The sequence below is a fragment of the Ranitomeya imitator genome, chromosome 6, assembly GCF_032444005.1.
Source record: "Ranitomeya imitator isolate aRanImi1 chromosome 6, aRanImi1.pri, whole genome shotgun sequence".
Taxonomy (NCBI): domain Eukaryota; kingdom Metazoa; phylum Chordata; class Amphibia; order Anura; family Dendrobatidae; genus Ranitomeya; species Ranitomeya imitator.
In genome coordinates, this window is record NC_091287.1 from 477,861,335 (window position 1) to 477,874,580 (window position 13,246).

Below are 13,246 nucleotides of genomic sequence, written 5' to 3' on the forward strand. Positions count from 1 at the left end.
AGGCAAAGGACATGAGTGGCTCTGAGAGAGAAGAAGGGGTGGCCTAGTGTGCAAAGATTCCCAAAAAAGAGTACATTTTAATTGAGTGCACCAGTCCATTTTACATCCAAAATATATTAATTGTTCATATTTCTATTTTTTATTGACGTGTCTGCTTATAACCATGCCGTAGGATGGTTGGGTCCTTAGGTTTGAGTTACGAAAGTTCAGTTTGTCCATCACAGGTTTGTGTAGCAAATGTTCACAGGTTTACATATTGAAGATATGACTACAATCTAGCCAAAAGTGCAGTGACATGAAAAACGGCACTTTTATCAAATTGACATTGGGAAAACTGCCATTGTAAAAGAAGTGAAGCAGCAAAACTTGAGATCTGAGAAGATACTTGATGATGGGGAACCCTTTAACTAAAGTGAACTGGACTCATTTCCATATTGCACTGATATATATAGACCATGAAGTGCTCTACAGTCTTTTACGTGTCTGGACTTGTACAACCGATTGCAGATAAAATATCTTTTGTCATCTTAAGACCCTTCATGGTTCCACGATTTCACAACAGAAAGAAGAAAAGGTCTCAGTTAAGTGACCTAAGACACCTTCATTTTACAATATGACTGGACACAAAATATATTGCATTCTCTCCAAAACGATGTTGCTGGCCTGAATTGCCACTCAATCAAGAGTAACTGCCCCCCTTCCACGTCCTTTTGTAATCAGGTGAGGTCCCGAAAAAAGAATATAGAATTAACTCTTTAACTTGCAGCCTGCAATAAACATTCTGCCACGTCACCACCACCCGAGCTGCCGCGTCAGCCACCCAAGCTGCCGCGTCACCAACCACCTGAGCTGCCGCATCACCAACCACACGAGCTGCCGCGTCACCACCACCTGAGCTGCCACGTCACCAACCACCCGAGCTACCACATCACCAACCACCTGAGCTGCCGCGTCACCAACCACCTGAGCTGCCGCGTCACCAACCACATGAGCTGCCATCTCACCACCACCAGAGCTGCCGCCTCACCACCACCAGAGCTGCTGCACCCCGACCTTCTGTCTCTTCCCCATTATCCCATAGAATGTAAGTCCGCAAGGACAGGGTCCTTTCCCCTCTGTACCAGTCTGTCATTGTAAATTTGTTTACTGTAAACAATATCTATAACTCTGTGCGTAACCCCTTTCTCATGTACAGCACCATGGAATTAATGGTGCTATATAAATAAATAATAATAATAAAATAAATAAACTTGTAAATCCTCAAGCTGTACATTATTGTAACTATAACATGCAAATTGCCTCTTCAGAGAAAAAGAGGACTTGAACTCTATAGCACCACCTGTTGGAAGTGGCGATCCTACAAGTCACAATCAACCCTTTAGCGAGTCTTGCAATATGACTTAGGATAAAAGCCAAATCAGTATCTCAATTCGCAGACACGGTGTTTCGGGCTGTTGGCCCTCGTCAGTGCGAAGCATGAGAACTAATTTGGCTATGTGAGAGGCTCTGGACTGGGGTCTAAAGGGTAACGCTTCTCCTTGTGGAGAGTGACATACCAGATCTGACTTGTCAAGGTAAGGAGGCTTATTCACCCGGCCATGCTCCTCTAGGTAATTTAATATGCAAATTGCCTCTTCAGAGTAAAAGAGGACTTGAACTCTATGGTGCCACAGAGCAAAGTACTGCAGTGTGCAGGCGCTGGGCCTTTCTGAGCTTTCCTGGTGCCTGCGCACTGCAGTTCTTTGCGCTGCCTGCCCAGGAACTGCGACAGGAAGCACGTCATTGCATGAAGAAGGGATGTGCCGGACTCGGACCGTGACGCCCATCGGACCGGACCGCACCAGACCGCCCCCCCAGGTGAGTATAATCTAACTTGTTTTTCTTATCTTCCAGGTTACCTCAGGGCTTATCTACAGCATTACAGAATGCTGTAGATAAGCCCCTGATGGCGGCGGCCGAAGCTCATATATGAAAAAGTAGGTGACAGATTCCCTTTAAGACAAAAACCAGACTTACACAAAGAATAGTGAATATGGGCTTAACAATTGTATTGAGCTAGGGGTGCGGCGGTCTATTGCCCGTGGGCATGCTCAGTACAAGTGTATGTTACGAGGCTCCGCCCTCTACATAGGCTATGGCCGGGAGTATGTATATCACATACATCACCGCAGTTCCCAGCTCAGAAACTAGTGAATTATCACAGCACACAGAGCGACAGCAGGCTTATCAATTTGGACCAAACAGACAGCCCCTCTAGGTATTTTCAAACTGAGTGCCAAAAAGAGCTCAAGAACAAAAAATACCTCTGCGGTTTGTTAATAAAGTTTTATATTTGTTTATTAGGTGTTTATTTGTTTGTTAATGAAGTAAAAAGAAAAAGAAAACAAATGTGAAAAAAAACTATTGAAAAGACTACTAAAATGTGAGAAGTTGAAAGATACGTATTGATAGTGTATAAAAGAGCGTGAAGTGTAACTGGAGAAGCGTGAAATGGCAACATAAAGTAAACTGAAAAAACAGGCAAGAATTAAAGAAATAATAAACTGTGAGTAAGGAAAGAAGGATTAAAGTGCAAAGTAGAAAAATATATATATATATATATATATATATATATATATAGATAGATAGATAGATAGATAGATAGATAGATAGATAGATAGATAGATAGATAGATAGATAGATAGATAGATAGATACATAAGCAGAAAATTGGAACAGCACAATGCTTACTAGCGGGTGCCAGGCCTCCTAGGCAAAAAAGTCCAATATTTGCCCAAAGTTAGACAAAAAAATACGAATGAAGGCAGCACTCCATGGTCTCCAAAGTGAAAAACTGGTATATTCAGACCCACATGTCTGGGCGACGTTTCGGCTCACACTGAACCTTTCTCAAGCTTGAGAAAGGCTCAGTGTGAGCCAAAACGTCGCCCAGACATGTGGGTCTGAATATACCAGTTTTTCACTTTGGAGACCATGGAGTGCTGCCTTCATTCATATTTTTTAGATAGATAGATAGATAGATAGATAGATAGATAGATAGATAGATAGATAGATAGATAGATAGATAGATAGATAGATAAGCACATCTCATGAACAATCACAGATCAGAACCATTGAATAACAGTAGATAGACAAGACGGGTGTCCTAGAATTCAGGTTGCCATAAACCTAAGAATAAGAGTGTAACAATGCTGCAAACCACTAGGGATCACGTGAAACAATCATTTCAGATAGTGAGGGGTGCTAACAAGGTATTTAGGAAGTGTAAGTAAGTTGTCACTTCGTAGACAGTATGCTTGATGTTTAAAGTGCAGGGTGGGTGTGGAATACTGCTGTGATCGCCCTTAAGTGAGCAGATAAAAGTGCTGAGATCGCAAAAATTGATGATACAGAAGAAAAAATTGTTTTAGAAGAGAATAAATAAACATGAAAAAAAGTATTGTTTGAAGGTAAAAGGTAGAGAAAATGGAGCCATACAGAAGAGTGAAATGGATAATAATTGCTGTGGTTAGAAACAGCTCTGGCTTGGTGTTGTATTATGTACATTACTGTAACTCTTGGCTTTAACTAGAAAAGAAAGAACAAACAAAGGACTCGTCCATCTGGTGTTTCTATTTTTTTATCATTGGAGAAATCCTAAAAATTGTGGGGGGTTTAACCCCAGGTAATAACCCTCACCATTACCATTATTACCATCTTGCTGTGCGCTGAGGGGATTCGCCAGTTTCAGACCCGGGAACAAAGGGTATGTATGAGTTATACATACCCCCGTCCAGTGGGCACGGTCTTGCTCCATACACTTGTATACAGTCTAGGCCGTGCCCTGACCATTGACATGGACGGCTAGCATGCGTGGCCAACTAGAGGGCGCAGCCTTGCTCCATACAAGCATATAGAAAGTGAGGCCATGCCCACTGGACAGGGGTATGTATACCTCATACCTACCCTCTGGTTCCAGGCCTGAAACCGGCGAATACCCGCAGAGTGCGTGTGTCGGGGGGATTCCTAATTCTACAGTCACACAGAATGACTGCAGACTTATCAGTTTTGTCCGGACAACCCCTTTAATTGGTGTTTAGCTGCCTTAAAAGGGTCATTCCCATCTTCTACGATGGCTAAATTTCAAAACTGCTTATAAAAACAAAAACCTTGCAATTTACTGTTTGTTGCCAAGGGGAGCGACCACTGCCCATGAGCTCTTTCACAGTGAGCTTGGAAGAACTGCCCAGAGGCCGTCTGCGATCGCTAGAGGGAGATATTAGCTCCTGATCCCGGCCAGCTTCAGTGTCAGGCGCTTCTGCTGGTCCAGAGGCAAAGCTGCCTCACATTGGAGCTTCGGCAGTGCACGATTTGGGTCAGCAGCCCAACGATGTCCCTCAGTCAAGAGTACCTGCCCCCCGCCCATCTCCCCTTGCAATCAGATGTCCTCCCGAAAAAAAAGAAATTAGGATTAACTCTAATTTGCAAATCTTCAAGCTGTGTCTTATTGTAACTCTGTAACTCTTAACTTTAGCTAGTAAAGAAAAGATAAACCAAGGACTGTTCATCTGGTAAAATATATCTTAAACCTGTGTTTCAAATGTTTTCATCTTCCTAAGTAATAACTCTTACTCTTTCCACTATTTGCAAGAAGTTGTGTATATGGTGGGAATTTTATAGTTAGCCAACTTTTCGCTGATCAGTCCTGATAACAATAAAACTACCTGCCTAATATTTGGTAGGTCCTTCACATGCCACCTAACCAAGTCAGCTCAGACCCACCAAGACTCGAACTCAACAGAACCTCTAAAGATGTCCTGTAGTAATAAGCACCAAGGTAGGGTCCCCACTGATCAGACATGCATCAGTGAGCGTTGGGCAACCATGACTTTGTTGCTAATGATCCTTCTTTGGATCACCTTTGGTTGGAACTATCCACTGCAATTTAGTAGATGTATTGACCCAGTCTTCTAGACATCACAAATTGGTCCTTTTGAAAGTCAGATCAGATACATTTTTTCCAGCTTTCAACACATCAACTTTACTGATGAATATATTCCACCTCCCTGACATGTGCCATTGTAACAAGATAATCAATGTTATTCGCTTCACCTGTCAGTGATTTTAATGCTCAGACTGATCGGTGTATGATCTGGAAGAGAGTGGCTGACTGCCTGCCAGCCTTTATATCAAAAATTTGCAATTGATTTAACATCAGTTTTTTGCTCGGACAGAATATGTGATAGCTCTTGACTTGTGCCATTATGGTTTTTCAAGGAAACCCTGACCTGTTTCTGAGGAATCTTAAAACGGATCTGTACTTTCAAGAATCTTTGCATTAATCAATCGATTATTAACCCCTTCACGACATTCACCGTACTAGTACTGCGCATGTCGTGCCACCCCCTTTGATGTGGGCTCCGGCGGTGAGCCCACATCAAAGTCCTGACATGTCAGCTGTTTTGTACAGCTGACATGTGCGTGCAGTAGCGGCGGGTGACATCGCTATTCACCCGCCGCTCAGTGGCGTATTTAGGGGGGGCAGCCGGGGCATGTGCCCCGGATGCAGCCAGCAGGGGGGCGCATTCTGCCGCCCCCGCACTGGGAGTCAGCTGTTCTCAGTGCCGACTGTCAAGCTGACAGCCGGCACAGAGAAGCTGCAGCGCGCCGGCTCCCAGAGATCAATTGTACTCACAGACATCTACCAGCTGCGAGTACAATTGAGGCTCTGACCGCTGGGTCAGAGTGACGCCAGCAGCGTGATCAAATCATGTGATCACGCTGCTGACGTCACTATCTGGCGCGCAGGAGACAGAAGAGACCTGGTGGTAAGTGCTCCTGTAGTTGTGGAGCTGAAGACACCGAAGATTCAGCGTGGGGTGGGTTTATGGGGAATATTTATTCAGTGTTTGGGGGAGTCAGGATTTAATCAGTGTGTTGGGGGGGGGGGGTTAGGGATTTATTCAATGTGTGTGGGGGATTTATTCAGTGTGTGGGGAGATTTAGTCAGTGTATGGGGGGGGATTTAGTCAGTGTGTGTGTGTGGGGATTTATTAAGTGTGGGGGGGATTTATTCAGTGTGTGTGAGGGGATTTATTCAGTGTGTGTGAGGGGATTTATTCAGTGTGTGTGAGGGGATTTATTCAGTGGGGGGGGATTTATTCAGTGTGTGTGGGGGAGATTCAGTGTGTGTGGGGGTATTAAGTGTGTGTGGGATTTATTCAGTGTGTGTGAGGGATATTCAGTGTGTGTGTGGGGGGATTTATTTAGTGTGTGTGAGGGGATTTATTCAGTGGGGGGGATTTATTCAGTGAGTGGGGGATTCAGTGTGTGTGGGGGTATTTATTAAGTGTGTGTGGGATTTATTCAGTGTGTGTGAGGGAGATTCAGTGTGTGGGGGGGATTTATTCAGTGTGTTTGGGGGGGATTTATTCAGTGTGTGTGGGGGAGATTTATTCAGTGTGTTTGGGGGAGATTTATTCAGTGTGTGGGATTTATTCTGTGTGTATGTGGGGGGGCTGGAATTTATTTAGCATGTGTGGGGCAGGGTGCATTTATTCTGTGTGGAAGGGGATGGATTTATTCTATCGGAAGCGGAGTGGATATATTCTGTGGGGGTGAGTGGGGAGATGGGGGTGGACACAGTAGCGAGGGGAAAAATGTGTGCTGACACAGTATTGGGAGCAAGGTTGATGGGATGTGTGAGGACAGTATGGGGAGTCGGGGGAATGTGTGAGGAAGAAATATGGAGAGCAAAGGGGTATGTTAGCAGGGGGGGGATGTACATGACGAGGCTATTAGAAATGTGTGCAGACAGTATGGGGGGATGAAAGTGTGAGTGGACACAGAATAGATACTGAGTAGTGTGAGGGTAACAGCCAGGAGGAGACAGTATGCCAAGTAGGCACAGTAGAGAGACTGGGCTCTCTAGGAGGGACACAGTATGAGAAGGCAGTGTGAAGTATGGAAAAGAGAGAGGGCAGTGTGGATGGCATGTACCATAAGAGGGACAGTGAGGGTCATATTATGTGCTGGGAATAAAGTGAGGGGCAATTATTTACTCAGGGGCTCAGCCTAGGGCAGATATTTTTATTCCAGAGCATTATAATAACACTGCTATCTTTAAGGGTGTTGTGTCGGGATGTGCTGCAGAAGACAGGAGACGATGGAAGTCTGCAGAAACGAGCTCTGCCGGTGGATGAGAAGAGTCATCATGGCATCTGGACAAGGTGAAGATGAAAAGAAAGAGGCGACTCCACAAACAACGTCATCTATCAGGTACCTGGATGTAAATGTGTTTTTTTTTGTGATACTAATTCTCATTTTTATTTGTTAGGAACATTAAAGGGGATGTCCAAGGTTGTGATGAGTCTGCAGTCATACTATGTGACTGCAGACTTCTGAATTCTCACAGTGCACACTGCTATCATAATTCTCTGATGTTGGCGGTTTGCATACATGCGGTCACTTGCTGACTAGACATGTGTGGCCTCATTCAATGAAAATGAACTGAGCGAGGCCGGGCACGTCTAGTTAGAATGTGGCCAGAATTATCCAAATCACATACTTGTGCTGGCATGACTGTCCACTCTGGCCACCGGCAAGGGAGAATCCTAAAAGTGTGCAGTGCTTGCGCTGTGAGAATTCAGAAGCCTGCAGTCACATAGAATGACTGCAGACTTTCATCTCAAACCTGGACGCACCCTTTAATTATAAAATGAAGCCCTGTAGCCAGTCCAAACAACGTGTAATATCCTAACTGTCAGGATTAAGCTCTGCTTTCAGGTTCCAGCAACCATCACATGGCCACTTCACTCATATGTGATTTTCATATTTGCTGTCATGTGACAATGAGGTGTTCATCCTGCTTCTCTCAGTTTTTCACTGAACATTGAGAGAATTAGGGAGAGAAGCTCGTTGGCGCGTGACCAAGTGTACAAATCACGTATGTGCTGAGGGGGGGGGGATGGCGCCAAACTGAATTCTTGCCCCGGGTGCCAGAAAACCTAGATACACCTCTGCCACCGCTATTAACCTGTTAAATGCCGCTGTCAAACGCAGACAGTGGCATTTAACCGGCGCTTCCGGCTGGGCGGCTGGAAGGCCGGAAATGACGTTATCGCCGACCCCGTCACATGATCAGGGGTCGGCGAGGCATCAGGATGGTAACCATAGAGGTCCTTGAGACCTCTATGGTTACTAATGCCGGCCTGCTGTGAGCGCCCCCCTGTGGTCGGCGCTCACAGCACACCTGCATTTCTGCTATATAGCAGCGAACATCAGATCGCTGCTATGTAGCAGAGCCGATCGCGTTGTGCCTGCTTCTAGCCTCCCATGGAGGCTATTGAAGCATGGCAAAAGTAAAAAAAAAATGTTTTTAACAATATGAAAAAAATAAAAAAAATATGAAAGTTTAAATCACCCCCTTTCGCCCCATCCAAAATAAAACAATAAAAAAAAATCAAACCTACACATATTTTGTATCGCCGCGTACAGAATCGCCCGATCTATCAATAAAAAAAGCATTAACCTGATCGCTAAACAGCGTAGCGAGAAAAAAATTCAAAACGCCAGAATTACGTTTTTTTGGTCGCCACGATGTTGCATTAAAATGCAATATCGGGCGATCCAAAGAACGTAACTGCACAAATGTGGTATCATTAAAAACATCAGTTCAGCACACAAAAAAATAAGCCCTCAACCGACCCCACATCACGAAAAATGGAGACGCTACGGGTATCAGAAAATGGCTTTTTTTTTTTTTTTTAGCAAAGTTTGGAATTTTTTTTCACCACTTAGATAAAAAATAACCTAGACATGTTTGGTGTCTATGAACTCGTAATGACCTGGAGAATGATAATATCAGGTCAGTTTTAGCATTTAGTGAACCTAGCAAAAAAGCCAAACAAAAAACAAGTGTGGGATTGCACTTTTTTTGCAATTTCACCACACTTGGAATTTTTTTTCCCATTTTCTAGTACAAGACATGGTAAAACCAATGATGACGTTGAAAAGTTCAACTCGTCCCGCAAAAAACAAGCCCTCACATGGCCATATTGGCGGAAAAATATAAAAGTTATGGCTCTGGGAAGGAGTGGAGCGAAAAACGAAAACACAAAAACGAAAAAGAGCCGCGGAATGAAGGGGTTAATTAATAAATCGATTATAAGAAGCTTTGTCATGTATCTTATCAAAGAAATCAGCTTCCTTCTCCACTCACCAGACACTTCTACCCCTCCCCCTACCTCTTGAACTTCGCATTCACTGTGAAAAAGCAGCTCACATCCATCTTGCTCAGAGAAGATGGACTGCAGCTGGCATTTCACACAGCCTATTATACTATATGGAGGGGGAAGGGAGGAGAAGGAGTGAGCAGCAGGTAAGGGTGCAGAGTCAGACAGAAACAAATGATGCAGAGCTGTGTAACAAGTGATTTACTTCATATCAGAGCTTGATTCAGATTATGACGGCTCAGCTCTGCTGTATAATGTCCTTTATGTTGCTGCAGCTTGTGTCTATGAGCTAAAAAGTGAATGAAGAGCAGGGATTCCCCTCTCTGTGCTGTAATGTCTATAGGAGAAATCACTGCAGTTCTTCTACCCCAACCAGCTCCGAGTAGATTGCAAGTTACAGACAGAGCATGCAGAGAGGGGGAACTGTTGAGAAAGTAGGATAAGACACATAATGGACAAAATTGTGTTGTTCCTCATGAACACACCGGACACATTATTCTGAAAAGTTGCATAACGGGAATGTCAGTAGGATCAATTCTCCCAAGCTGCCTGTGTGGGCATGCAAGTCATAGAAAGGTGAATAAAATTATATTTTAACCTCTTAACCCCCGGAGCTTTTTTCTGCTTTGAGTTTTTGTTTTTCGCTCCCCTCCTTCCCAAGCCATAACTTTTTTATATTTCTGTCAATATGGCCATGTGCTTATTTTTTGTAGGCGAGTTGTACTTTTGAACAACACCATTGGTTTTACCATGTCGTGTACTAGAGAAGGGGAAAAAAATTCCAAATGCGGTGAAATTGCAAAAAAAAGTGCAATCCCACACCTGTTTTTTGTAGGCTTTTTTGCTAGGTTCACTAAATGGTAAAACTGACCTACCATCATGATTCTCCAGGTCATTACAAGTTCATAGACATCAAACATGTCTAGGTTCTTTTTTTATCTAAGTGGTGGAAAAAAAATCCAAAATTTGCTTTAAAAAAATTTTTTTACAATTTTCCGAGACCCGTAGCATATCCATTTTTCAGGATCTCAGGTCGGGTCAGGGCTTAATTTTTGCGTGATGAGCTGATGTTTTTAATGACACCATTTTGGTGCAGATACGTTCTTTTGATCGCCGTTATTGCATTTTAATGCAATGTCACAGCAAAAAAAAAAACGTAATTCTGGCGTTTTTAAAAAATTTTCTCGCTACACCGTTTAGCGATCAGGTTAATTCTTTTTTTTATTGACACATATTAAATATGTGTATGTTTGAATTTTTTTATTGTTTTATTTTGAATGGGGCGAAGGGGGGGTGATTTAAACTTTTATATTTTTTTTATTTTTTTCATATTTTTTAAAACTTTTTTTTTTTACTTTTGCCATGCTTCAATAGCCTCCATGGGAGGCTAGTAGCTGGTATAGCCTGATCGGCTCTGCTACATAGGAGCAAAACTCAGATCGTTCCTATGTAGCAGATTTACTGCACTGCTATGAGCATTGACCACAGGGTGGTGCTCACAGCAATCCGGCATCAACAACTATAGACATCTTCAGAAGACCTCTGGTTGTTATGCCAACGCACCGATGACCCCCGATAACGTGATGGGGTCACCGATGCTCGCAATTTCGGCCCTATGGCCGGAAGCGCTTGTTAAATGCCGCTGTCAGCTTTTGACAGCGGCATTTAATTACTTAGTAGCTGCAGGTGGATCTCGATTCCACCCGTCGCTATTGTGGGCACATGTCAGCTGTACAAAACTGCAGGGGATCTGCCATCGGACGTACTATCCTGTCCGATGGCAGAAAGGGGTTAATATCTCTGATCTAATGTGTTATTTCAGAGAAACCTACATTTTTCTTTATATGTAAATGAGCTCTTAAGATCTATGGGCCAGACATTGAGCTCTCTGAGAATCTGCCTCCAGAGATTATTTGAAATGAAAGGGGGACTTACCATTGTGAGACATGTAATGACTGAGTCTGCTCTCCTGATTGCAGTGCAGAGCTGTGACTGTTTTCAAATAACACAGTACAGCAGAGCTGAAATGTCTCATTACAAACACCTTTGCAGCAACAGTTGTCCTCTCATAGTGTTGTCAGCTATGCTGGAGAGCTGTGCCTGATTTCAAATAACATAGAACAGGAAAACTGGGCTTTGTCTCATTACAAACACATTTGCAGTTGTCCTCTCACAGTACTGTTAGCTCTGCTGTGCTTGCTTCACCCCACACTGGCTGTGTGAGATGGAAACTGAAGCACTATGAGAGTACAACTGCAGCTGCAAATCTGTTCATAATTAGAGATTTCAGTCCTCTGTACTGTGTTAGTTATAATCATACACAGCTCTGCAATGAGATCAAGAGTGCAGACACAATCATTACTTATCTCACACTGGTAACTCCCCCCTTTATTTAAAATAAGCTCTAGCAGCAGATCCTCAGGGAGATCTGTATCTGACCCATAGATCTTAACAGCTCATTTAAATACTAAGAAAAACTTGAACTTCTCTGGAATAAGACATCGAATCACAGCTATAAAGGTATCAATTCATTAAGCTTTCTATTACCTGCATGCCCTTGCAGATGGCTTAGGAAGGTTGATCCTATTGAAATATTGGTTTTAAAAAATTTGTTAAAGCCTTGGTTTTTAACCACTAGCTTTAAAGGATAGCAAGTTAGCCTCTTAAATAGATAACCATTTTCTATAAACTAATTTAGAAATACAACATAAAATATAAAAACTGGTTAAAAAAGTAAACCATATTTCTATAAATCTCAGAAACTATGAAAACTATTTTAATTGAGTCACGGACCATAAAGCCTGCTCTCCAGCATCATTGCTAGAAGGAAATTTAGCAACAGTATACATGATGTTTATGAGCCATCAACAATGTGCTTGATGTTTGAGTGACTATTTTAAGGGTGCACTGGAACCCACTTGCTTAGTTTTATTAGGACAACAAAATTAATTGTCAAACTCCCTGTTTGTGAACCTCTCAATGAATCTGGGAGTTTTTCCTTTTTATTTTACATTTCTTTTGAAACCATCCCTGATTTTGTTTTTTTTAAATCTGCATCTAAAACTGAGTGTGTGATTTCAGCATAGACCTTGCTAAGTATGGTTCTTTTTAAAGTGGGCCAGGTCAAGCAAAATCATAACATGTCCTGAACCAACTTGAGGAACACTTGCTGTGCATGCTGTGGAACACCTTACATATCACTTGCATGAATAAAAGCCTTCAAGCTTAGACTTCAGGTCATACTGGTTTAAACTGTGCCCTAAAATCTAAAAAAAAAAGATCAGACAGTGGTTATCTGACTTGCAATCAAGAGATGACCTAATGCAAGTTTACATATAGAGACGAGTATGCAAGTATTTGTACACAATACAAAGTTTTCATAGCATCTTGAAGTTACTCACCTGGCTGTCACTCTGGGGTCAAACTTTGCACGGTATCTGGCCACTTGATTTTTTTTTTCTTCAATTTCCCGATCTCTTTTAGGCTCTTCTTGCAATCCCCAAAATTCAGCTTTGCATTTCACTGGTTCCCCACAGAACTGAACAGGGACCATGGCACGGATCAGCTTGACATAGTAAGGGTTCTTCTTGAGAGGAGGTTCCATGGGCTCTGGGAGCACCTTACTGCTGACTACGCACCCCATCTCAGGAAGATAGGAGCAAAAGGAGTAAAACGAGGAGACTGGGACCCATCACCATCCAGTTGCCTAAGGCAAAAAGAGAGATTTTCCTGAACAGCTAAAATCAGCTCCTCCTACACACTGTCCATGACAACCTCTGATAGCTAAGTACATAGTGTGTGACACATAGACTTGCAGTTGGGGGAGGCAGTTGAGCAGAACGTAGCTAACCTTAGATGGAGCTTAAACTTCATTAACCGAAATAACTTTTTCACACAGGATAATTGTTACTACATGTATTTATGCAATGTATCTCCAGCTGCAGAAAAATGTATAACGTTGTTTTGTTCAGTCGTTTAAATATGGAGATTTTAAGTTATGGTCCTGGTACAACTGCAGTAAAAAGTTCTAAATTG

The 13,246-nt window shown here is 42.8% G+C and overlaps 1 protein-coding gene across 1 annotated transcript in view; it reads right to left on the reverse strand.

The window, feature by feature from the left end:
* The window catches only part of LOC138642938 (serine/threonine-protein kinase H1-like), a 39,806-nt gene extending 26,887 nt beyond the window's left edge, over positions 1-12,919 (reverse strand). Inside the window, exon 1 of the mRNA XM_069731568.1 lies at positions 12,613-12,919. Within this exon, the coding sequence (XP_069587669.1) occupies positions 12,613-12,854 (242 nt within the window). The 5' untranslated portion in view covers positions 12,855-12,919. The remainder of the gene's footprint in view (positions 1-12,612) is intronic.
* Positions 12,920-13,246: the final 327 nt, after the last annotated feature.